At 36.9% G+C, this 25,795-nt stretch overlaps 2 protein-coding genes and 1 long non-coding RNA gene across 5 annotated transcripts in view; 1 reads left to right on the top strand and 2 right to left on the bottom strand.

The window, feature by feature from the left end:
• Window positions 1–5,009, top strand: part of LOC121418315 (presequence protease, mitochondrial-like) — a 47,686-nt gene extending 42,677 nt beyond the window's left edge. For both annotated transcript variants that reach the window (XM_041612124.1, XM_041612115.1), the window contains exons 24-26: window positions 736–850; window positions 2,157–2,290; window positions 2,600–5,009. In XM_041612124.1, coding sequence (XP_041468058.1) covers window positions 736–850; window positions 2,157–2,290; window positions 2,600–2,693 — 343 coding nt within the window. In that variant the 3' untranslated portion in view covers window positions 2,694–5,009. The remainder of the gene's footprint in view (window positions 1–735; window positions 851–2,156; window positions 2,291–2,599) is intronic.
• An 88-nt stretch (window positions 5,010–5,097) lies between these two features.
• LOC121418324 lies at window positions 5,098–17,249 on the bottom strand. 2 transcript variants are annotated; one of them, XM_041612146.1, is made up of 4 exons: window positions 16,467–17,249; window positions 15,572–15,694; window positions 8,249–8,704; window positions 5,098–7,525 (listed from the first exon to the last, which is right to left on the bottom strand). In XM_041612146.1, the coding sequence occupies exons 2-4, from the start codon at window positions 15,680–15,682 to the stop codon at window positions 6,590–6,592; spliced, it is 1,503 nt and encodes a 500-aa protein (XP_041468080.1). In that variant the 5' UTR covers window positions 15,683–15,694; window positions 16,467–17,249; the 3' UTR covers window positions 5,098–6,589. The 2 variants fall into 2 exon arrangements, with proteins under 2 accessions (XP_041468080.1, XP_041468073.1); XM_041612139.1 differs by having other exon boundaries at window positions 15,572–17,249.
• Window positions 17,250–17,922: 673 nt separating this feature from the next.
• LOC121418339 lies at window positions 17,923–25,452 on the bottom strand. The gene is made up of 3 exons (XR_005970454.1): window positions 25,377–25,452; window positions 20,918–20,964; window positions 17,923–18,048 (listed from the first exon to the last, which is right to left on the bottom strand). It is a non-coding gene; the product is annotated as an uncharacterized LOC121418339 (long non-coding RNA).
• Between the last annotated feature and the right edge of the window lie 343 nt (window positions 25,453–25,795).

Below are 25,795 nucleotides of genomic sequence, written 5' to 3'. Positions count from 1 at the left end.
AAATGAGTATGCTTCTCTTTGTTTTCAAAGGACATTGAGCAAATTTCCTAAATAGAAAATTATGTCAATGATGGATTTCTGTATTTCTGTATATTTAAAATTGATCGGATCAGTGGTATTTCTATGGAAATCCAACAGTGTCATAATTTTTTCTGCAGGATATTTGCACAATGTCCTTTGTAAACAAAGAGAAGCACAGTGAATTTTCATGAAAACAATGAATGAATATGAACCATAGTTAGATTTATTTTGAACAAACATGCATGATACAATTCACATGTCTGCTGTAGATTCATTTCTTTTTGGCTGCTACCCTTTCAGTAATAATAATACATTTGTATAGCGCAGCTACTATAATTGCATATACTCTACTGCGCTTGATACATGTACTTATATTACTTCCCTGACTGTAACTGAGCCATTGTATAGGTGCTTATTAAGCATTTAAGGAATAAATCCTACCGGGTACCCATTCACCTCACCTGTGTAGAGTGCAGCACAATGTGGGTAAATTTCTTGCTAGAGGAAACACGCCAATGGCTGGGATTCGAATCTACATCCCTTCTGATTTGAAAGACGAGAATCGTAACCACTAGACCACTATGCCCCCACTATAATATTTGATTGATGTTCCTGTTTATTACATGTCATGTTCTCATTAAATTGTTTATGCTGAGAAAAGTAAATTGAGTTGAATTAAACCTAGATTTGGTTTCTTGTCTGATATATTTCCAGGGACCCCAACACAGTGGATACAATGTCAGCCTTTGAATCATCCGTCCAATGGGCCATAGATGGCAAGTTTACCCAACAAGACATCGATGAAGCTAAGCTTTCAGTCTTCTCAGTGGTAAGTCTATTGACATAAGTTTTTGCAGACCTCTTAAAGGTCAAGTCAACCCCAGGAAAATGTTGACTTGAATAAACAGAAAAATCAAACTAGCATAGTGCTGAAGATTTCGTCAGAATCGGATGTAAAATAAAGTTATGACATTTTAAAGTTTCGCTTATTTTTCACAAAACAGTGATTTTTTAAATAGATTTAACAATAAGGACCATCTTGACTGAACCATATAGAATTCCTTCAGGGAGGAATTAATCGTTGTATCACTTAACAATTAGGAGAAAATTAGAATATTTCATATAATAAAATACAAAAGAAATAGTGAGTGGATGACCTCATAGTCTCCTCATTTGCATACCAGCCAGGATGTGCATATCACTGTTTTGTGAAATTAAGTGAAACTTTAAAAATGTCATTGCTTTCTTATTTTACATCCGATTTTGTTGAAATTTTAAGCTGATGCTTGTTGGATTCTTCTCTTTTTATTCAAATCAACTTTTTGTTGGGGTGGACTTGTCCTTTAACTATTCTGAATTGGAGGTAGGGGCAGAATATTAATTTTTACCATTTTGAGGTCTTGTTTTGATATGACTTTACTATTTTTCATGATATTTACTGTACAGTTCTAAGGGAAAAGCTATAAGATTTCTTTCCTATTTATTGAGCAAAATCATCCCTTTTTCCAGTTTGATTTTGATTCAGTTTGATGATGCAAATGTATGTTTATGTACAAAATTTGTCAATGTTATCATTCCTGAATGGCTACTTTTTGCCCTCCCCCCTCAACTGGTTAGCGACTAATTGTTAATCTAACTTGTTGACCTGAATCTCATTTCATCTACAAGATATAGTAAATAAAATAGGAATAGTTGTTTCTTTCTATCCATATTTTTTTTCTTTGGTTTCGCTAAAACTGATTGATGGTATTCAAACTAAATGTCATCTGAGGAAAAATAAGAAAGAAAGACCTTGACTTTTCATAAAATCCATTGATTTACATGAAAATGAAACATAGATTGTAATAGAAAACAGCTAGTTTAAGACATTAGGCACAAATATGTGCCTTATGTCTGTGACACCACCCTTGATTTTTGTAGGAAGAGCCATAAAATGGTTCAAGATATGAAAAAGCATTCCTCAGAATGTGAACATGATGTAAGATGGAAAGCAAGTCTGTTGTATTCATTTATTTGTTTTACACATGGTGATCTATCCCTCCCCCTCCCTTGCTATTCATTGTTCTTTAATCTAGTGTCAGTCACAGTAATGTTAATATACCATGCATTTCTTATGTACGTCTATTTCATGTCAGGTGGATGGTCCACTGTCGCCATCAGAAAAGGGTGTAACTCTCTTCACCACAGGCATCAATGATGTTATCAAGCAGGCCCATAGGGATGCACTCTTTGCTGTCACCAAAGATGATCTCAAAGATGTTGCAGAAAGGTAATTACAAAAACTTGGAGGGTACCTTTAGAACAATCTTATTTCTCATGAAGTGCTATTTTGAAGTTAAAGGGAGTCAGGCCTGGTTAAGGGTTTTTGTGAAGGCAGAAAACTATGAAAACAGAATGATGTATATTTGAAAGTTTTTTGGTCTTGGAAGCAGAAGTTTGAAAGCTGAAAGTGTCACTAGATGAAGAGCAAAAAATCTGCAATGACTGAACTACAATAATTATATTTTATAAAGCACTTTGAAATGAAGGAGTAATTGTGATATAAATGTGACTATTATCGTTTTGGGATTCCATCCAGGTATTTGTTGGCCGGTAAGAGGTCCAATGCCTCTGCTCTGCTAGGACCAACTACCTCCATGACAAGTCAGGGATGGAGTATACTTAAAGAGTGAGTTATCATTCCTTGGAGTGGAAGCTTTCACATCCAAGGCAAAGAGCGAGTTATCAATTCTCAGACTGATAGCTTTCCTATCTGAGGAAATATGAAATTAATGCGGATTTCCGGAGCCCAAGGATGCCATATTGATTGACCCTGTTACCATAATGATGAGACAGTAATGTATTATACCCAGAGTAAGTTATCATCTCTCAGAAAGAAAGCTTTCGTATCTGAGGAAATATGAAATTCAGGAGGATTTCTGGACATCCAGAATGCCATCTTGATTTACCCTGTTATCATGATATGAAATGGATTTTACTCTAGAGTGAGTTAACATTTGGAGTGGAAGCTTTCATATCTGAGCAAATCTTAAATTGATTAAGAATCTGATAAGGATTTCTGGACCTTCAAGACACCATATTGTTTGACCCTGTTACCATAATGATAAGAAAATCATGGATTATACCCAAAGTGAGTTATCAATTCTTGGAGAGGAAGCCTTTGTATCTAAGGAAATCTTAAATTGATGAAGGTTTTTGGAGCTCAAGGACGCCATATTGATTGACCCTGTTACCATAATGACAAGACAGTCATGGATTATTCCCAATGAGTGAATTATCACTCCTTGGGGTGGAGGCTTTCATATCTAAGCAAATCTGTAATTGATGACGATTTTCGAAGCTTCAGGATGCCAATTTGATTAAACCTCTTACCATTATGATAAGTCAGGGATGAAATGTACTGAAGCAGTGAGTTATTGATTAGGAGCGGAGGCTACTATTCCTGAGGGAATATCATATTAATTGGCATTCCACATGCTGTAATCATCAAAATGTGAAGGAAACAAGATCAAAAACACTTTTTCAAGAGAGAGGAATGAACATCTTGATAGGTATTTCTGAGAATATTAGCTCCATTCCATTCTCTATGGAAAAATTAGCTGACAAGTATCTGTCTAAAATAGAATGTCACAATCCTCTCTCTTTTTGTAGGGATATGATGTCATCTTATTTAGATTCCATTCTTTATAATAAAATTGCATATTTCATATCAATCTTCATAATCAAATCATATTTATTTTTCAATCAAATTGATATTCAATTTTTTCATACATATGAAATCCAATCTTTCAATGCCAAGTAGAATTTGATCAGTTGAATTTCTATCTTTCCAACCAAATTGGATTCCAGTTAGTTGGATTTCAATCTTTTTTCAAAAATTATGATGCCCAACAGTGTGGTTTCTATCTTCTCAGTTAAAATCAATCCTAAGCAATTGATTTACGTATCATTTAATTTCATCTTTATTTCACAAGCGAATTAAGAAGGCTCTTTAAAGAAACATAAATACAGTATAAACAGTTATGAAAGACAGACAATATCCAAGATTTGCTTTATATGTCTTCATTCAGGATATTTTATCGATCAGTGGCTCAGCAGCCAATCACAATCCAGGACTCCCTGGTAGTTACGATGATGATATGACAAACTAAAAATAACAAACTCTGTAAGGAATGTGAGCTCCGATATCTTGCCTATCATTTTGAATACATGCATGTCATCTTTCATTTTCGACATTTCACATAAAGTGAAAAAGAATAAAGCTACTTTTTGGTGTCAATAATAGCAATGACAGAGAGTTGAAGACTGGTAATATTACATGTAGTTCAATAAGAGTGGTAGGAAATGTATGTGTAGAATTAATGACTATGCATCTTTATCAGGACATGAATTTGGTACTGAAACCTGGGGAGATTTCCTTCAACATTTTTGTCCGACAAGTTGTCAGATCTTCTCTTGATTTGGCTGAGAGGCATTGCTACTATCATGGTATTACTGTCAGATAAAACAGGACTTTCATGAAATGCTCACCAGAACCTCTCACTCTCCCATGCATTGTCAATTAGGAGAAGAGGATCAGGAGCCCGATTTATAGCGTCGCACAACTATGGTAACTATTGTTACTACCGTGGAATCCTTCATTGTGATTGACTGATGGGTCCTGTTACCAAGGTTGTTGCCATAAAGGCACAGTTACCATGACTAGCTGTCAATGAAGCAGGTCCCCAAAACTGTAACCTTTCCAAGCTATTGGTTAGTGGTTACATAACTTTGCCCCTCTCTGTACTGAGTACATGTACACACAGATGAAATATGAATAGCAGCCATTGTGTGGTCATTTTTCTGCTGAAATGTGGTATCTTCGTAAGCTATGAAATATAAAATTATTGTATGAATTCACAGTTCTTTCAAGTACACAAATATATATTATCATATAAGATATGATACATTCATAAATCATTCATAAATTTTTGTGGAATTTCATTTGTTCTAAATGTTCAAATCATATGGAGCATAAAGGTGTATGTTGTTTTTTTACACATGTCATGAGCGTGCTCAGTGAAAAAGGACAGCAATATTTCTGTGTAAAATAAAATAGAATTCAATGAATATTGAACAGGCAAGAGACATTTCTTTTTTTTTACTGCAAAACTCTGGAAAATGTTATTTGTTAAAACTTTTTGTATTTTTCTTTGTCCAAACTCGTGAAAAAAATATTTATGGCATAAAAAAAATGATGTCATGAGTTTTTTTCCTAGCATGAAGCAAACAAAGGTGTAGTTTTCAATCACTTAGTATCTTATTACACAGTATGTAAAATATAAGTGCAATAGATTATCTCTGACTACGGTTTGTTTTGAAATTATACTCATATTTTATACTCAAATGTACAGCTGATTTCAGCTAATTTTGATTTTGATTTTCAGCTCATTTTTTCATCTGTAAAAAAGAATGGGAGATCTTTCAATTTCAGCTTTATCAAACACTTATTTGAGCTCTTGTCACTCACAGTCTTGTGTATAACATAAAATCCTTGATAAAAACAATGTGAAAATAGCATATTTCATTGCCTCCATTAATTAAATTGCGGAGAGTTTGTCCATATAATGAAATAATGCAGGCCATAAACCAAGGTGATGTTTCATAAAACTGCAAGTAAAGACTGAACTATGACACACCAAGTGGTTTTCTCACTTTCAAATGCATTATTTACATGTGCTCAAATTGCATTGGTTTAGTAAATCCTAGATGTACTTGTACTGGTCAAGTTCAGGTTAAGTTAACTCAAGGTTAACTTGCATTGGTTGAGTTACCCCTAGGTAAACTTGCATTGATAAGTTTACCCAAGGTTAACTTTGACCAAACGTTTATAGACCTTAAAAGTGACCTCTTTAATAGTAAGGACCACTTATCCACAGAGATGATATTTACTATTCTCCTTGAATATGTGATACATGTATATTTTGAGCAAGTTTTCAAAAACCTGTCTCTAATTACCACCTGCCATAACGTAAAGGCAAATTGAAATCTTTGGCGTTCTTAATAGACAGTTTCAACGGCACCTACATAGTTAGAAAACCAAATGATTTCTATGATTACAAAGACATATTGCCTATGTACTTGTATCGGCGCCATCCATCTGAATAATAGTAGAAAATGCTACGAGGAATTGAGTCAGGGTGAAACCGATGATGCCACCTGCTACAGCATCCGGGAGATAGTCTTCAAGGAACTTGAGCTGTGGGTATAAGGCTGTAACCTGTCCTGGATCTCCCTTAATGAGAAAAAATATGAGGCATGGTACCAGATCATCTCCACCTACTTGGTAATCATCGACACGCATTATACCTGTTGATCATAAAGAAAGTATCAGGAATAATGGTTACCAAAACCAGACACCAAATCGTCTTGACTGGTGCATGAATTAGAGTGTGCTTAGTAATATATAGAAGGCAGAGTCTTGAACTAGAAAGAAAAGCGAGCAATGAAAAGAGGACTTCTTCAATAATCAGAGAACAGCTAGATTGCTTGAAGAAATTTTGTTACTGTTTGAATTACCGACTGTACATCAAGTTGGTGAAAGTGGAAAATAATCATAATACAATATAGTTATAATTTTAGTGAATAACTTGAGGCACTTACGTGAGACCTGTTCTTTGACCGACTCAGTCAGAGCCTGAAGACACCTGACCAACCAGCGAAGCTTTGCCAAAGGAAACCTTTCTTCTAACACCATCCTTAGACAACAGTACGGCTGGCTGAACATCTCTTCAAAACTAAAGGGTCCTTCCAGCAAACTGTTTGTGCTATACCTCTCTTGTCCAGGACGAGGAAGGGTGCCCTGTCCTTCAGAACGAACGTTTTGAGAGTTTGTCATGATGGCAGAGAGATTGTCGAGATGTGCCGATAAATGTGTCACATCACGCAAGAAAGGGTACAAGTCTTCCATCTCCTCGACCAGATTGGATGTCACAGATATATGTGATACAGTATCTACACATTTAATTTGATGTTGCGCTACACTATCTGCACTTATACCCCACTTTGACAGATCTTTCCCTGACTTTATCTCTCTGTAGAAATCCTGCCTATTGAATCCATGCCTTGATATCGATGCCAAGTCTTTGCTTGACACACCGGAATCGTCTTCATCAGAAGATGTTGGATCGGTTTGCGTACGCTTTTCTATCACAGACACATGTGCAATACTGCATGCTTTTTTGCTGTGTTCCCCTACATCTTCACTGCTGGCATCCTCTTTTACCTTCTGGCTCCTGACCCAACCAAGATCTTCCAATGTTGTTGATTCTCTGTTAAACATGTGTATAGATGCTGGGACAGACAGTGGCCTGATGGAATCTTCACCAGCAGCCTTCTCTGTGAATTGTGGTGTAGAGATTACAAGAGAAGACTGGCCTGTGACAATGACTTGTACACTTCTTCGCTTCCTTTTTCTGGGATCATCTCGTGAGTGGCGCAGCTTTACCCCACCTTCATATTCGAGCTGTATGAATGTGGAATTTGACATTCATAATTAAATAATGCATTTAATGTTTTCATAGAAATATGCCTTAATTCTCTCTGTCCGTTTTCTCCTATTTATCATTCTTTCACTTTCGTTTCCAAAACACACCTAATTTTGTGATTAGTCATCACAATAGAGTGGTAAAATGTGAATTTCAGTGGCGGCACCTAGAGGAAGGGGGGGGTCAGAACCTTTGCTGCCTAGCAAAGAAAAATGTATAGTAACAAGCATGTAGTCTAACCTATCACAAGCAGCTGTCAAGTAATTAAAAAAATTCACTACTGTTTAAATCTACAAATTTTCTCATTCGATTGCAAAACTCTCTTGGATAAAAAAAGGGTTTCAATATTAAATAGGGGCATTAGGAGAGCTCCCCAGTTTAAATCTCTGTCATTTATTTGTCCACCCTACTATAGAAATCGTACCTCCACTGATGAAGTTGTGCTAGGATACCTGACCCCCGACTACGGATAAAGAATTTAATGGTTTTAAGTGAGTAACAAAATAACTGACAACTATGGGTCCTCTCAAAGGGACATGGTGGGATTGGTGAATGCCTTGTTGTTAATGTCGATGCTGCCACATCAACCTTGGTTTGGAACTTGTGTTGTCGACATACAAAAAAAAAATTTCATTAATAATTTTTACACCTACATATGATTACGATGTTCATATATTTGATCATTTTAAATGACTAGACACCTTCTGAAGCTTGGGACTAGAAGGGATGCACTGTTTTCCAGATTGAGACTCTTTTACAGGTTGATCATCAGGGATATAGCCCTGACCCGTTGCTTCAAGATCCACATCATGCAGGAATGGGTAGAGGTTTTCCATCTCCTGAAACAGATTTGAAGACATGGATCGATAGGATGCACTATTCTGCTCTAAATCTTCACCACAGATAACCTCACTTTGGTCATGATCTTTATGCGTATCAGCTGCAGCTCCTTCTGCTTGGTTGGAGCCTTGCGTTGATATTGAGCTGGTACCTCCGGTAGATGTTCCATAATGTTCTTCTACAAATGATATTGGATCAACTTCTTGAATTCCAGACTGAAGGATATCAATGACCCTTTCACCACTCAAATTCATGTTTCTTGGATCGGCCGTAGGGAGGAGCATCTGAAGTAGCTTCGCTTCAGCATCATATGCAAGCTGCAGAGAATTAGAATGTTTTGACATCGTGATCTGAGTCATTGAATAATGTCTTGGTTTGTTCGTGGAATAACATCAACAAATGTTATTAAAAAAAGATGGTTCATGAACCACATTCTCGCCTGATTTCGCAATAAAAATATGTGATATGATCTTTTTACGAACAAATAGCCTCTGACTTAATACTGATCCTCATGAATACACTTGTATTACCAATAATTATCTGTACTAACTGAGATCAAAATTAGAGTAGAGATAAAGAAATGAGAGCAAGTTTCTTGGCTTAATCTTCTAGAAATGGATAGGATAGGTCTAACTCTCATGTCACAGCGAGCATCATCTGAGAGCATTTCCAAACAGCAGAGGGATGATGATGAAGGTGAAATGAAGGCCATCAGAGCTGCAGCTTCTATCATACATGTAGTAAATGGCATGTATATCAACTCCAACAAAGATGAATTCCCGTATTATTATTATTAATTACATTTCATTGCAAGCTGCCAGAATCTCTTGAGATGCTAATGCTGCAGAACAAAACTTCATATCTGTTCTGTGCCGAACGTCACCCATGATGCTATTTCTACTAGGTTTCAGTTTGTACAAGGATCATGAATGAGGGCGCTGCACTGTAGCGACCAATACTTACTAATTCTTGCTCCTGAGTTTTTGGCCCAAAATTTGGATTTTTGGTGATGTGTTGAATTGTATATTTGCCAGGATGTTATCAGGAAAAGTCTCCTTCACCTGGCTATGTTTTATTGTGCTTGTTATATGTGCTGTTTGTGAGATAAACTGTCAAAATGGACTGCCGGCTGCCAATATACAATATGATAGAGAATTCTTGCTCTATCTCGCCGATAGGCCCTCGCCATTGACTCGACCCCCGAACCTACCCGAATGGGTACCAACAAGAGATGATCCCCCACCAGAAACCCGCCGAAGAGGGAAGCGCGGAGGGATCAGACAGCGGGTCCGGAGAAGAGGTCATCGCACCGCATTACCCACTATCACCCTTAGCAACGTAAGATCAATCACAAATAAAATAGACGAACTACGAGCAAATGTGAGTTATAATTATGAATACAGAACATCGAGTCTAATATGTATTACAGAAACTTGGCTGAGTTCAGACATTCAATCTAATAACATTGAAATAGATGGTTTTTACTCCACGAGACTAGATCGCTGCCTACAAGAGACAAATAAAACGAAAGGAGGTGGGCTCTGTGTATATGTTAATAAACGATGGTGCAGCAATATTACGAACATATCGAATATTTCTTCCAAAGATATTGAACTCATGAGTGTTTCATTTCGTCCATTTTATCTGCCAAGAGAATTTCCCCAGGTATATCTTCTCTTAGTTTATATACCTCCTAGCTCAGATAAGGAAAACGCTAAGCAAATTATACAGGAAAAAGTGAATGAACTCGGAATAAGGTCAGCTGACGCCCCTGTTATAATATTAGGCGATTTTAATCATTGTGACTTGGAAACTGTTTTACCCCACTATCACCAATATGTTGGCACAGCAACAAGGGGAGAGAACATTTTGGACAAATGCTATTGTTCAGTCGGAGATGCATATAAGTCTCTTATTAGGCCTGGAATTGGTACATCAGACCATCATACTGTTTTTCTCATGCCAAGGTACAAACAAAAGATTAAACGCGAAAAGCCAATTAAAAGGGTAATGAAAGTGTGGGACAGTGAATCGAGTGAAATGCTTCAAACTGCATTTGATATCACTGATTGGGACATGTTTCATGAAATGTGTGATGACATACATCAGTTAACCGATACAATAAACAGTTATGTTACATTTTGTGAAGACCTACATATCCAATCTAAAGAAATTAAAGTCTATCCGAATGGCAAGCCTTGGTTTAATAGAAGAATAAAAGCAACCATGAAGGAAAAGAAAAAAGAATTCAAGAATGGAAATCATGATCGAGTGAAAGAACTGTCCAGAGAAATAAAAAGACAAGTTAACGAAGCAAAACGAGAATACGGAGAAAAGCTAGAGCAGTGTTTCATGACTAATGATCCTAGGAACGCATGGAGATGTTTAGAAGTAATGACGGACTATTCAAGTAAAACGCATAATTGTTTTGAGCACGAAGAAAATGCAAAAGAAAAAGCGAATGAATTGAACTCTTTCTTTTGCCGGTTTGAAAACCAAGAACACCAGGAAGAACTCAACAATCAATTAACATTGTTACTTAATCGAATTGATGACGGCGAACACTTTGTGATCAACGAATCGGACGTTCGTAAGCAGTTTAAGTTCATTAACCCACGAAAATCATCGGGGCCTGACGGCGTAAATGGACGAGTTGTAAAGAAATGCTCATCCCAACTCGCCGTCCCATACTCTAAGATATTTCAGATGTCGATTACAGAAAGAAGAATACCTCGCTGTTGGAAAGCGTCCATAGTTACACCAGTACCCAAGAACAATCGCCCCAACACGAAAAGCGATTTTCGCCCCATCGCACTGACTTCAGTTGTTACGAAGAGCTTAGAAAGACTGGTACTTGCAAAGCTGACACGTTCAGTTCTCCCGCTTCTTGATGCAAACCAGTTTGCTTATAAGGCAAAACGCTCCGTTACTGATGCAGTTCTAACCTTGACAAATTTGTTGTATGAACACTTAGATAAGGCACGATGTTATGCTAGAGCAACCTTTATAGATTTCTCATCAGCATTTAATACTATAGAACCCCATATACTCCTGGAAAAATTAGAAAATCTAGATGTTCAGCCATCTCTTATATTGTGGCTTCATGATTTCCTCCATGAAAGGACACAGAAAGTTAGGGTCAACGGCATTCTCTCTGATGAAATTACGACAACCATTGGTACTCCACAAGGGTGTGTTCTCTCTGCGACCCTTTTCACCCTATACACCAACGACTGTAAATCATATAACCCATCTACTCACATACTTAAATATGCAGATGATACGGTGATAGTCGGATTAATTGAAAATGAAAATGAATTGGATTATATGGATACTATCTATACGTTCGAAAATTGGTGTAAAGCAAACTGTTTACTCGTTAACTCTAAGAAGACAAAAGAAATTGTCTTCGACTTCAGGCAAAAGAAATCATTTGAACCAACTGATAGACCAGTACATATAAATGGTGATGTTATTGACAATGTTGAATGCTATAGATACTTAGGAACGGAAATCGACAGTAAACTGTCGTGGGATGCAAAGTCAAAATGCACTTTGACCAAATGCAATCAACGGTTATATTTCCTCAGAAAGTTAAAGTACTTCCACGTAAATGATAGGATCTTGTATCTATTTTACCAGTCGATCATCCAGAGTATTATTACTTTTGATTCAATCATCTGGTTTAATAATGCAAAACAGAGAGATAAAATAAAGCTTAGAAGACTTGTTAAGCAAGCCAGCAAAATAATGAATAACACTGTTGATCTAGATGAAATCTGTAAAGAAAGAGTACTTTCGAAAGCTCTCTCCATTATGTCTGATCAAACCCACCCCCTGAATAGCCAGTATGTTCAATTAAGAAGCGGACGAAGACTGATATCTGTAAAAGCAAGAACCAGTCGCCGCATTAATTCGTTTGTCCCTTTCTCCATAAGAGTTGTCAATGAAATACAGTAGAATAAGGAGTATGGTTTATTTGTAGAAACAATTAAAGAGAAAATGCAGCAGACAACTCCGCAACTTACATGTCGATAATAATTGTAGAGTTTTAGGGATGAGAAAGTTGGGAAGGTATGTCCCCTTTATGTCTCTCTACCCCCCCCCCCCCCGCCCGCATGTCTTAACTTGAAAGAAGGAAGATGTAAAACCAAGATTTAGCTACAGCTTTAATTATATCACTTTCAGAATGAAGAAAATAAATAATGTTTAATACATAATATATATTCACAACGTTTATACCATAAAAACTTTAAGAATATAATCAACCAATAAATGGATGAATAAATAGCTGAATAAATAAATAAATGCTCAATAGCTTTGCCGGCAAAGTCATCTATTTTAATTTATGTACACATTCCATGTATTTTATAACTCAGTACAATCACGATGATTATGTTCATGTTATTATGTTACTGGTATGTTCATTGTTATGTTATTCTGTGAATTTTATGTTTGTTGCAAGAATTGTCAAGTTATACAATTATCCGTTTAGCGGACAAATAAATGAAATGAAATGAAATGAAATGTATTTTGTCCTGAACAGCTGATTGTCAAAAGGAGATACATGTAATAGCTTACAAGTACACATCCATCGACCTAGCAAAACTCCTACAGCACCACTTTCAGTTCTTGAGAATCAAGCTGTGCAACATATCAGTAATTATATCGTGGCGCACCGATATTTTTGCTGAATATAGTGACGCACCGATTGGTGAAACGCCTGACTGATCACACAACGGATCAGTGTCCACCTATTCTTGCGTTCGTGCGGACGGTCCTGGGGATTTGTATAAATACACTACGTTATCAGATAATTTTTGTCACTTGATAAAAGAGTTGCAGCGGCACTCGAAAGCTCGTGAACTTGTAAGCTAGTGAACACTTTTTTTGCGAGAGTGATCACAAATTTCCTTGTTGACCCAAGTAGATTGCGAGACAGAGGCGTCGATCCTGGGGGCAGGGGGCAATCGCCCCACCAATGAAATATGGGGGGGGGGGCAAACATTGTTTTGCCCCCCCCCCATAATTCCGCATGTGTAAAAAATTAAACAAGTTTGTAATGTTACACAGAAATCAGCAAGCGAGATTGAGATACACAACTCGTTCTTTATTCAAAATTGTGCGCAAAATGTCCGCTTTTCAGATTGGAATATAAAAAAATTTCAGCTCGTGCTTCACGCTCGCATCATTTCTGTAGCAAAAACCCATACTTTTCATGATTAATTAGGTGAATAGAATGTCCCGTTTTCAGTTCTTAACCTCAAAAGAACTCCCGCTTCGATTTGCAATAATCCCCTGTTGCGAGACAAATGAATACCCTCTAGCGATTATTTCAATACGCAATAATGAACCTATTTAGTAATATATATCCTGGTCTGATATCCCTTGACGGAATGTTAGGCTTTCATTGAATGGGCCAGATCAAAGTCCTGAAAATGTTAGAATATTTTCAAGAGTTTTATCACTTTTTGCTGAAGTTGAGACACTTAACTTCATCATTATCCCTGGCTATGAAAATGTTCTCGGATGATGCTTGCCATAAGAGTTAGGCCTATTATTTCCATTTACAGTTGAATTTATAGTTTTATAGTATTGATTGTAGCATTTGAGGTTAGTGACCTATTGCTACAGAGAAATTAGTACCTCGATTTAGATTTATAAAATGCATATCTAAATGCTGCTACTTTAGACAACTTCACCAATTCAAATTATATCAATCATTACGTTTTTTTTACACTTTTGGCAATGCATTACTACAATAATATATTAAAAAGTGCTATTTGATCTCGATTTCACCCCGAACTTGTATTTTGACATCATTGGTCAAGGATCCAACTACGCAGGTCAGTCTTTTTACCATCAGAATCACTATACCTATATGCCACAATCACGTTATATCTACCTCTTTACTTCAATTCCCTGACGTTATTGACAGTTGATTGACCTCTAACCCATAAATATACTTTTCATGGCCATTTTTTATCCTTATTTCAGTATGAAATCATGAAACAGTTTTCATTACAAATAGCTATCTTACTTTATATTCGCAAATAAAATGTGAATATAATGAGATACCAGGATACAGTATATTTAAGAATGGCATTGACCTTTCACCTTGAAAAAAAAACATTCCCCAACCCGTATTCCTCCTAACTTTTTTTGAAATGCTGACACCCATACCTATTCAAATCAGTCAAAAAAACATTTCCAATAATTTTATTCCAGATGGTTACTAATTAAAGAATATGAGAGACTGGTCCGGATCAGCGAGTTACTGAATAAAGGGGGTATAGGGATCCACATGTCGATCCTTCCGCCATAAACATTATGACGAATAAATTTGTATCTGTAAGTCACTTTTCAAACAAACTTCAGTTGTAGATGTCCTCAGGGTACCCGAAGGCTATGTGTGCAGTCGGAGCTAGGTCACATGGTAAAGTCATAGGTCATTTTAGGTCTAAAGGTTAAATTCTACCTGCAAGATCGACTCTCGTGACACATAATTCTGCAACCGTGTCTCACTTTTCAACCAAACTGTGGTTGGAGTTGAACTAGAGGACCTGTAGGTTTGTTATAGTGCATTCCGAGGTCACAAGGTAACGTCAAAGGTCATTTCTGGTCAAACGTTGAATTCCCCTGCAAGACTCTCTTATGACACATAACTTTTACAACCAGGCTCTGCTATGTCTTTTCAACCGACATACGTTATGGTGCAGTTGGATGTCACATAAAGTCAAAGGTAATTTCAGGTCGAATTTTAAAGTTTGCAACCATGTCTCACTTTTCAACCAAACTTGGGTTGTAGGTGCACTAGTACGTGACCTACATGTATGGTACACAGCCAGAGGTCACATGGTAAGGTGAAAGGTCGTTTCAGGTCAAACTTTAAAGTTTACCTGCTAAGCTCTCGTATGACAAATAACTTTACAACCGTCACTCTTCAACTGAACAAGGGTATGCACTAAAGGGATTTGCATACATGGTGCCGTTAGAATTCATGTAACATAATCTTATGTTAAAGTTGTTTTGAAATGTTAAATTTTCCTTTTCTCTAAATTACACTTTAGTAGGTATGAATATCCAACTCCTCCCCTTTTATGTTATTTATCTATCCACGTCACAACGACATTCACAACGACACAATTATATTTCCTAAGAAATTTTATGTAAAGGTGACTCACCACATAAACCTTTAAAATATCTGATAGCGTTGAGGAGAAGAATAAGGCTTCATACGATGCCCAAATTTCTGTTTCAATTTGGTTATCCCATTGGCCCAGGAGTTCAACCATCTTTTCAACCACCTGATATCCAATAAAGAAAATCATGAAATCATATGGCAGTTATTCAACTGGATCAGGTACAATCGGCAGTTGGGTACGAGTCAGAAAAAAATGTCCAATAACTTGAAGTCGTATGGAGTATGAACATTTAATCATTGATTGATTGATATGTCCTGGTATAGAGTTATCCTCTGTATATTTAGTACCATTCTCATAGGGATCTTTGCAGGCATGACTGACTACGAGATAATGTCCTAAAGGTCGTAAATTTAATTTGCGCCAAGTTGCCGGTGAAGATGAAACAAAGTGTGAAAAACAAGTAATTGCATGCAGAAAGACACCCACGCACCTTCACACGCACACCCGCTCACACACACACACAAATATCTATATATATTTTTTTCCGGGGGAAATGAATTAGTTCAAATTATTCACCATATTTGTTAGTACAATGTACCACTGGTGTAGGCTCATTCATAGATGAGAATGTCATTGACATGCTTTGGCCCATAGTTGATTCATTTGAATAAGGTCGTAAATTGTAATATTAGTTTTGATACATTTTGTTGTGCAAAGTATTTTTATTTCCTTTATACTTCATTTTCCTCTCTCTTAACTGCTTAGAGGCAATTTCTGCGGTATATAAAATTGTTATTATTGTTATTATTATAAACTTATGGTGGACAACACCTTTAATAATAACCACCTCACATCTTCCACGTGATCTGATGGACTCGGCGACTATTTAGTGGTAAGTCAAGTAATATGAAATGAGACTCATATATTTGCTCACCTCTGAGAAGTGATCCCTTATTTTCTCGGTAAGGGTTCGGGAGCAAGATCGATAATCCGTTAATGTTGAAAACTCGTCCTTAGCTCCAGATGAGCGACTTCGCTTTGATTTCTAGTATAAGCATATATAATAAGGAAACGTCATTCTCATTTACTGTAAGAATTTAAAGGAATAATCTGAAAAAGTCTGAAAGTTGGAAAATGGTATCATTAAAAGATTATCAAGTTGCGCTTTCAAGTGAAAGTTTTGATTGTTGCAGGTGCTACATGTTCTTTAAAAATGTCCCTTTCATCTAGTTACTTTTACCAGGGACGTGAGAGGGATCATGTCCCTGCTTTTACCTACATTGTTTTGAATAATAATAGTAATAATAATACTCTGCAGGTATATAGTGCTTAACACATCGGAACGACGTCTCTAATCGCTGTACATAAATATTATTATCACCCCGGTCATCGGGTCCTTGCATGCCCTCATAACATGTATGTACCTTCTCCACTCCCAGGGGAGCATTCCAACAAGAGTTCTGAGACCAATTGCTAAGCCTACTATAAAGGCTTTCGCATCCTACCGGGTACCCATTTAACACCTGGGTGGAGAGTGGCAAATTGTAGATTGACGCCTTGCCAAAGGACGCCGTGGTGGGATTCGAACATCTGACCCTCTGATTACAAGGCAAGAGTCAAAGCCGCTAAACCACCGCGCTTCCAGAAAGTGCATTATCATGAAAGCTGTTGTAAATTTTAGAATTAAATTGCATTTCTTCCATTTTCCCTCAAAGGAAAAGGAAGGAAGTGGGGAAGGAATTGGGAGAAAGGGGATAAAAAAAGGAAAAGGGAGAGACAATGATAAGGGAAGAAAGGAGGGGGAAAGAAGAAAAAGCACGAGAGGAAAGGGCAAAGAAAAGGAGCGAAAGGGAAGGGAGGAAAAAGAGAAGAATATAAAAGGAAAGGAAGGGGAATGAGAGACAAAAACAGAAGAAAAAGAAGGGACATTGAAAAGAAAAGGAAGGGGTAAAAGGAGAAAGAAAAAGGGGGAGAGAGAACAGAAGAAGGATAGAGCGAAAAGAGAAGAGAGAAAAAAATTCAAGTCGAGAGAAAAGAGAAGGAAAAAGTAGAGGAGAGAGAACAGGAAGGGAAAAAAGAAAAGAAAGGGGACGTATAAATGGAAAGTGAAGGAAAAGATAGGAATGGGATAGGAAGAAGTTGAAGGGAAAGGCGAAAAGGACAAATAAAGATAGGAAGAAAGAGGCCCAAAACAGGAGTGGACCCCCCCAAAAAAAAAAAAAAAAATGTTTTAGTGATGAGCTCGTTGTTTCTGCTTTTCAAATCTGTTGGACCTCGGACGGACACTCGAAATTTAGACTTGAAAATCGAACTGTTGATTTGAAACTCGAAATGCAGACTCGAAACATGACAAAATATTACACTTTCAGAACTGAATCACGTACCCAACTTACCAGCCTTGGTTTCGATGTAGTATGTTCGGAGAGAAAGTTTATTGAGGTTTGATTGCATGTATCCAGCACTTCAAGAATCAGAGAATGATGTCCCATCTTCATGGTGATATCGCTCTGCAATTTCTTCACCAAAGTATAACACTTAAAAGTTAGCTTTGGTTTTCAGCTTGCTGTTTCTAAAGACCATAATTTACGTGTTTGGAAATTAAAACAAATTAATGTCCGAAATGATCTGGGTCTTAGTTGTTATTTAGAAGTCCGATTTAAACCACGTTTTTGCGATGCCTGTCTATCTGTGTTAAAATTGATAAATCATTTGTATTGGGTTGCTTCATCCTAATGAAACTATCGAATCAGCTTTTGTAACAACATTTTGCACCTATTAATAATAGCAACATAATGTATGTAGTAATTTCCAAAATGATTTGAGAGCTGGTACGATATGAAATGAACTTCGCCTATTTGCATGACCGATTTCATGAGCCTATATTGTAAGTGTATTATGTAGGCATTGAGGGGGATGGGAGGGAGAGCATAAATTACTATAGCCTACTGTCGAAATCTGTGGGGGAGATGCCCTATCTGTTATCAAAATAGGCAACCGCTGTGTATTTCCTTGTATAAACATGAGTTTTGGAGAAAAAAACAAATGAAATATATATATATATATATATATATATATATATATATATATATATATATATATATATCCATATTTCTTTGAAATAAAGAAATGATGACAATATATATATATATTTCTTTGAAATAAAGAAATGATTACATATATATATATACATATACAGCAAAAAATAGTAAGTCCCCCTTAATCAAATTGCTGTTACTTTTGAACGGAATATCTTTGAATTATGATATTTTGTACGTCGTTTTCTACAGTCATTAAGCAACTCCTGCTGAAAAAAATAGATTGATCGGTTGAGTCATGCATGAGTAATCACAGATTGAATTATAAATGACCATTTTTGAAAGTCACAAGGATCGTTTTTCAGATTGTGTAAATACAGAGTTGGGCAAAGGTTGTTTTAAGGTTTATTTTAAGGTGTTAATGCTGTTTTACAACAATCATTTAGCAACTCAACACACAATTTGATAACCTATGTTTATGGTTGAATGCATGAGCCCTATTATTTGTGACGTATCATCATAGGGGTTTATGGTAGTATCTTCTACAACTTGTTAAAACATGTTTTAAAATTTGAAAATGTTGGTGTCTCCACCAATTACTCGGCCCCTCCCTGTTTATAAATTCTGGATCCACCACTGATTTTCAACTGATTCTGAGAAATTGTTAGGAAAAGAATACATTTATGCAGTATAAAGAGTATTCTTTCCCAAGTTTTCGAATATGCTCGCTCAACCATGAAAATGTAAAAAGCTCGGAAACTGTGTGGTGATAAAAAAATGATGGATGATGAAAACAACAGCATTTGAGTCACATTTGAAACTGAACTTTGCCTCCAATATTCACTTTAGTACCCCTCAAAATGAGTCTGTGACATTGAAAATGCCCCTTTTCCCACTTTGATGCGTGCTTACTCATCCATAAATAAACAAATCGATTTGCCCATAGGTTGACAAACATTGCAGCCAAATGAAATTGCTAAAGACAGCCTTGAAAAAAGTTCTACCATATTGAATAAGGGGTTACTTATTCGTAAACATTATACACGTATATTTTACACAATGTCCATGAGAGAGGAAGTCAAAATTTTAACAAAAGTGAAATGAGGGTTTGTTTCATGAAAGGTTTTTGTTACTTCTGACAACAGTTTTTTTTTATGGAACTTCGCACATGGGTTGTAACACTATCCAAAGGTGCTCACACCAAAATAATCATTAGACACGGCACAGAGTGGGGACAAGGCCTTGAACTTTCTTCTTATTTACATAATTTTCGAATATTGTGTGCTCACTGAAGCATTAGACATTGTGATTTTCATAAAAATCAAATTTATTGAACTAGCAAGGAGGTTTGTGACAGATATCAATAGTTAACAATTGCATTTTTCCAATAACGTAAAAAAGGGCTAATCACATTCCACATGTTTTTTCAAGCGTAAATGTTTAAGTACACACCTCTGAATCATGGAAGCGTGATAATTGGTCATAAACAATACCAAAAGAGTTGAGAAAAGATCATTTCAGTTCCCAAAATGAAGCATTACGTGCCTGTGATATTTGAAAATCGTATTTTTGTTCTCAAAAAATGTTCATTGAACCGTGAAACGATAGGTATTGTTGAAGATACTCTTCCAAAATAACTGTCATCATTGATCATTTTATCGATAGAAATGTGTTTAAAAAAATTTCAAATATAGGAAGTTTTGACTTGTATTTATTCAACCGTGAAATTTATCCCAAAAAAGTTGTATCGTCCTTTAGAAAGTGCTTTTTACAAGCCTTTTGACTATTTTTCATGATGAGAAAGTGGAATCAGTTCCAATAAAATGGAATCAAAGGCATGATATTTGGCTAGTGACTTTAGAAAAGTGACATTTTTACCTTCTTGCGGTGCTCACTGAAGCATGACAAGAAATACGTCCATAGCACTTAATCAAAGGGTAGCTTTTAAGATTACGGTCATGTAAAATATATATTGAAAACTCCCATTGGTTCGGAAATATTGATGTTTGTTTAAGGGGGTGCTTACTTTTTTGTTGTGTATATATAGGCCTATACATATAAAAACAAATAATGCTGATGATAATGCTTTGATTGCCAATAAAGGTTGTATTATTCACTCGAATTTTCGACGGTCTTCCGTCTTCTCCAGGGGTTTGCAATGTGTGGTATCAGATCAATCAGAGTCGCACATTGTAAACTCTTGAAAATTCGAGTGAACAATAAAAACTTTATTGGCAATCAAAGTATTATCATCAGCATTATTTTGTTACCTTACTGATTTATATATTGTATGGCTGTTTGAGAGCATTTGCTATTTTCTCGATCTGCAGCAAAAAATGAATTTGATTACCTCGTTAACCTTCTGAAGAAGTGGCCGAGAAGCATCCGAATTTGTATCTATGTACAGAGATTATACAGGAAATCTAATGAGAACGGATTGAAGTAATTAGAGGGGTAAATTAATGGGAATTGTTGAAAATATATAGCTATTCCTCATAATCTGGGTCGACAGCGAGCTTTGACACGTTAAACATGCTAATCGATACCGGAGGTACCCCACCCTCAATGACACAGAATAGTCGGCCATGAACCTAACGTTTTGGTGTATTAAGCCACTCCCATAATATATGGAAGGCCAAGACGCTCATTAAAGCCAACTGCCTTACGTATGCTCTAGCAACCGCACGTAAGCTTTTTCTTAACCTTGCGTGAGCTATAATGGACACATGGGCGAACTTGATTTTGGGTGTTAAACATGAAAAGCATTCGACTTGTTTCAGTAAAAAGGACTCTTTATGGTAAATGGGGGGGGGGGCTTCACTACGCGTTGATCCATGAAACCCCTTCTTTATATTTTGCTGGAAATATTTTGAATTACTTGGAAATTATCGAGAAAATGAGGAATATTCGCATCTTCATTCAACTATGAAAGATCGGTTTCAAAAATGTATGTTGATGTCAAACCATCACGTTAAACTGGTATGATATTGTATGACCTTGATAAGACTCTTGTGAATCCACTTAATTTGGCATACAAATAGGCCTACATACATAAAAGTGCTAAGAATGTTTACCCTATACACAAAAAAACTTACATTTCATTTTAACTAGTTTCTGAATGTTAATTCTCTTCAATTTAAATTATTTTCATTCCATCCAAGCAGAAGTCAAAGTTTAGTGCTTATTTAGAGCGAATATAGCGCATAAATGGATATTTTGCAGGTGCATTAATACAAATTGAATCAAATTTTTTTCAAATCATTTTTTAACTGAATATCTATTATTTCCTAAGCTTCAAGACTTTTTTTAAATCAATATTTTACCCTATTTTTTTAAACCCAAGTCTCTTCATTCAATATTCCAAAAGAGTGCTTTCTAAAACAAGGAAAAAGCAATTTTGTGTCTCGCCCACTTATGAAAATAACCAGAAATATCATGATTTGTGAGGGCACGAAAGAGGTTTATATCGAAACTTCTTGTGAAATGACTGGGATGGAATAACACTTGTCATAAGAGCCTTGCATGTAAACTTTAACATTGACCTGAAAATGACCTTTGACCTTATCATGTGACCTCCGACTGCAGCATAACATGCAGGTCCCCCAAGTCCATCTACCATCCAAGTTTGGTTGAAAAGCGACTTACGGTTGCGGAGTTAAGAGTCTTGCATGTAAACTTTAACGTTGACCTGAAAATGACCTTTGACCTTACCATGTGACCTCCGACTGCAGCATAACATGCAGGTCCCCCAAGTCCATCTACCATCCAAGTTTGGTTGAAAAGCGACATACGGTTGCGGAGTTAGGTGTCATAAGAGAGTCTTGCATGTAAACTTTAACATTGACCCCGGAAATGACCTTTGACCTTACCATGTGACCTCAGACTGCAGCATAACATGCAGGTCCCCCAAGTCCATCTACCATCCAAGTTAGGTTGAAAAGCGACTTACAGTTGTGGAGTTAGGTGTCATAAGAGAGTCTTGCATGTAAACTTTAACGTTGACCTGAAAATGACCTTTGACCTTACCATGTGACCTCAGACTGCAGCATAACATGCAGGTCCCCCAAGTCCATCTACCATCCAAGTTTGGTTGAAAAGCGACTTATGGTTGTGGAGTTATGTGTCATTCCCGACCTTTCGTTTGAGGACGCGTACGCTTATTTAGAACGGTAGTTCATTTTGGGAGAGACTTTTGGGCCCGTCGTCATGGTCGTAAAACTCCGTCCTGTAATGCAAATTGTGTGACATGAGATTTTTTTTCGTTTCGCATCTGGAACGGAAACATTCAATTTGCGTTTCGTGTGCAAAATTCTGGTTGCTACTATGGTAACAGCGATATATCTGATTTAGGACGACTTTCCAAATCCAAATTTGGTTCCTCCCAGAGCTCGAGAGGCCGCCCGGGGGACCCACTTCCATTGAATGGTGGATACCAGGCGCGACCACACGTAAAAAGGGAAAGAGTGGGTATACGTATAGGCCTATGTAGCGTTATGAGGGTGTGAGAAACAATTATTAAAGTACTGAAAAGGGATATATTTCCACTACTTGTAGGGTGTCACAACCCAAATACTTGTTGAGAGATGCATTTTCATAATCTGGAAAAGACCTTCCCTTGTTTAGGGTGCTTTTCGAAACCCCATGGTCTCGCCTGGTATCCACTCATCAATGGAAGTGTACCCCCGGCAAACCCCCCATTTCTGCGGAAAAGTAAACATACTGCCCATTACATTGTGTGCTAGAGGCATATTGTTTATGTAGAAGGTGCTGGCAAAAGAAAAAAACTCCGCAAATTTAGACGGTTTATGGCCTGTTGCATGCTTTGTACATGTCAACGCATGGGAAATGATTCGGCTTGAAAGGTGATCTGACCCATGGAATCAATTGCCAGTGATCCACAAATAATGCACATTAAATGCAATATCGATTCGATGGACTGTAATGATCTATATCTAAGCCTTAATTCGGTAAGTTTTTCCTTACTCAATATGTACTCGATTTGTTTGAAAAACCACTTTCTTATCCATGTCATAATCTACATTTCGCATGTCTCCAGCCAGCTGGAGTCATAGCCATGATACAGGTACAGTCCCGCCGCGAGCTTAGGCAGGCAAATGGCATGGCATGGCATGCTGGTATCGTATGAAAGAGCTTTGCACACGAAAAGCAAGATCTATAGGGCCTGTAACAAGAAGCTTGGCAATGATTGAAAACAGTTTTCTACGTTCGATTGTATTGACTGTAATGTAGAAATTCGAGTCTATGATTAATCGTTAACTTTTGAGTTACCCGACTCTAATCTCGCGTTGTAGAGATTTGCGAAAGGTGCCTATGACAGGTTTGTGACGGACGGACGACATTTGGATCTCGCCTTCACCCCTCACCTCTGGTGGGCGAGACAAAAATTGGCCGAAAGTATTCAACAAAATAGCTGGTAACGGGGCATCACTGATTAGTCTGCTATGCAGACTCTGAATGGCTCGTGAAGTGGGATCTGCAGCTGGTTTGCAAAGCAAACCAGCCTGAAAGGGCGAGCGAAGCGAGCCATCTGCAGCTCCAGTAGACCTAGTCTGCTATGCAGACTCCTTGAATCAGCTGTGATACACACACTGCATATGGTGGGTCTACAGTTGTAGACTAATCACTGACTTGTACCAGCTCCAACAGTCCCTTATTCTAATATTCTTGAACCCAATTATCCCAGAGTCTGATGAACAAGCAACTTAAATGCAATATATTATCATCTAGTCTACAAATGAGTGGTCATGTGAAGCTGAATCCATGCCTCTTTCCATTACAAAGAATGATTCATTTGATTTTTACAGATATTTTATATTCAAATATGATTTTATTGATTTAAATTTATCCGGGATATTTATATAACCTTACCATATAGTTCCTTTTTTTAACAAGTGCACACCTAGTAACCAATAATAATAATTTGTAATCTATCTACTTTGTATGTTTTTAATATCTGGACCCCTCAGAAGAACAGCCGCTAGGCTGAAGAGGGCTATCCAGCCCATGTGTTGGAAAATGAATAAATAAAAAAAATAAAATAAAAATAAAAAATAATGCATATAGCATTTCCATTTATTTGAAAGCAGGATAAAAGAGCATTGTAGATTAAATGCCTTGCTCACGGGCATAAGTGCCGCGGTCGGGGATCAAACTCAGGACTTTCAATGAATAGCCAGGCGCCTGAGAACCACTCGGCCACGGTACCTCCACAGTACCGGAACAACGATAAGATTTACTGCAAATAATTTTCTTAAAGAGTATATTATTAATCACAAAACCTTATTCAAAATATCAAATAATAATATAATAATTGAGGATATCAGAGACAGTTTTGAGACGAAACGTAAGGCCTTACTCGGGGGGAAAGAGCAAAAATTTGCACAGACTTTGAAGTTTGCAATAAGACGATAAGGAAGTGATCCAGTCAATTTTTTGTCATTCATTTCCTGTATAAATTTATATTTCCAAATATTCAAATTCACACCTGTAAGCAGTGCATCCAAGATGAAAGTAGTGATGTTTGATGATCTCACTTCATCATAGCTGTAATTGTTAATATATATTAAAAAAAAACATGGAAACTATTTTTTAAAAAAATTGAACGCTCTAATGAAAATCTACTCACCCGTCAGTCACATTTTACCACGTTCTTTCTTTCAACAACACATATTTAGAAGCGTCACTTGAATAATACACAACTGAACATGAGCATAAGTATATACAATTTTAGACGGCGATCTTTATTAGGATGCCTTATACAGCAATTATTAGAAGAAGAAACCTCTTACCATCTGACGGGAGATCTGGGAGAGTTGAGCCACTTTGGGGGCTATTGTCCATGTTTCCACATCCGATATTGACGATTTCGCAAAGTGAGTGAGAACATTTTGATCTAGCTATGGACTCCGTTATCATGTAGTGCGCGGGTTGAAGTGCACTATTCAATTTTATTATCATGTAACCGTGTGAAAACAAAACAAAGTTCAATTATCGTAATAGAATGCGAAGAGTTGAGCATATCGTCTGCAGACATTGACCCTGACCTGATTAATAATATTGATCAACAGATACGTCTTGAACATCCACATCGCAGACGCTTTATTCAACGTTTGCAAATGATTGAAAATGTCCGTCAAATCCCGATGGACATATTAGAGTTCATAAGGTTCTAACGTATTATTTATTGTCCAAATAGATATATATATAT

The sequence above is a fragment of the Lytechinus variegatus genome, chromosome 1, assembly GCF_018143015.1.
Source record: "Lytechinus variegatus isolate NC3 chromosome 1, Lvar_3.0, whole genome shotgun sequence".
Lineage (NCBI taxonomy): Eukaryota > Metazoa > Echinodermata > Echinoidea > Temnopleuroida > Toxopneustidae > Lytechinus > Lytechinus variegatus.
Note: the sequence above shows the minus strand (reverse complement) of the source record. Positions and strands in the feature narration are given on the sequence as shown.

Coding starts and splice junctions, on each gene's coding strand:
- LOC121418324 (XM_041612139.1), bottom strand. CDS start 15,718: ATGATTTTCTTTATTGGATATCAGGTGGTTGAAAAGATGGTTGAACTC. Junction 8,705..15,571: donor ATATTTTAAAGGTTTATGTG/GTGAGTCACCTT, acceptor AATTCTCTGCAG/CTTGCATATGATGCTGAAGC. Junction 7,526..8,248: donor CTAGTCCCAAGCTTCAGAAG/GTGTCTAGTCAT, acceptor ACATTCATACAG/CTCGAATATGAAGGTGGGGT.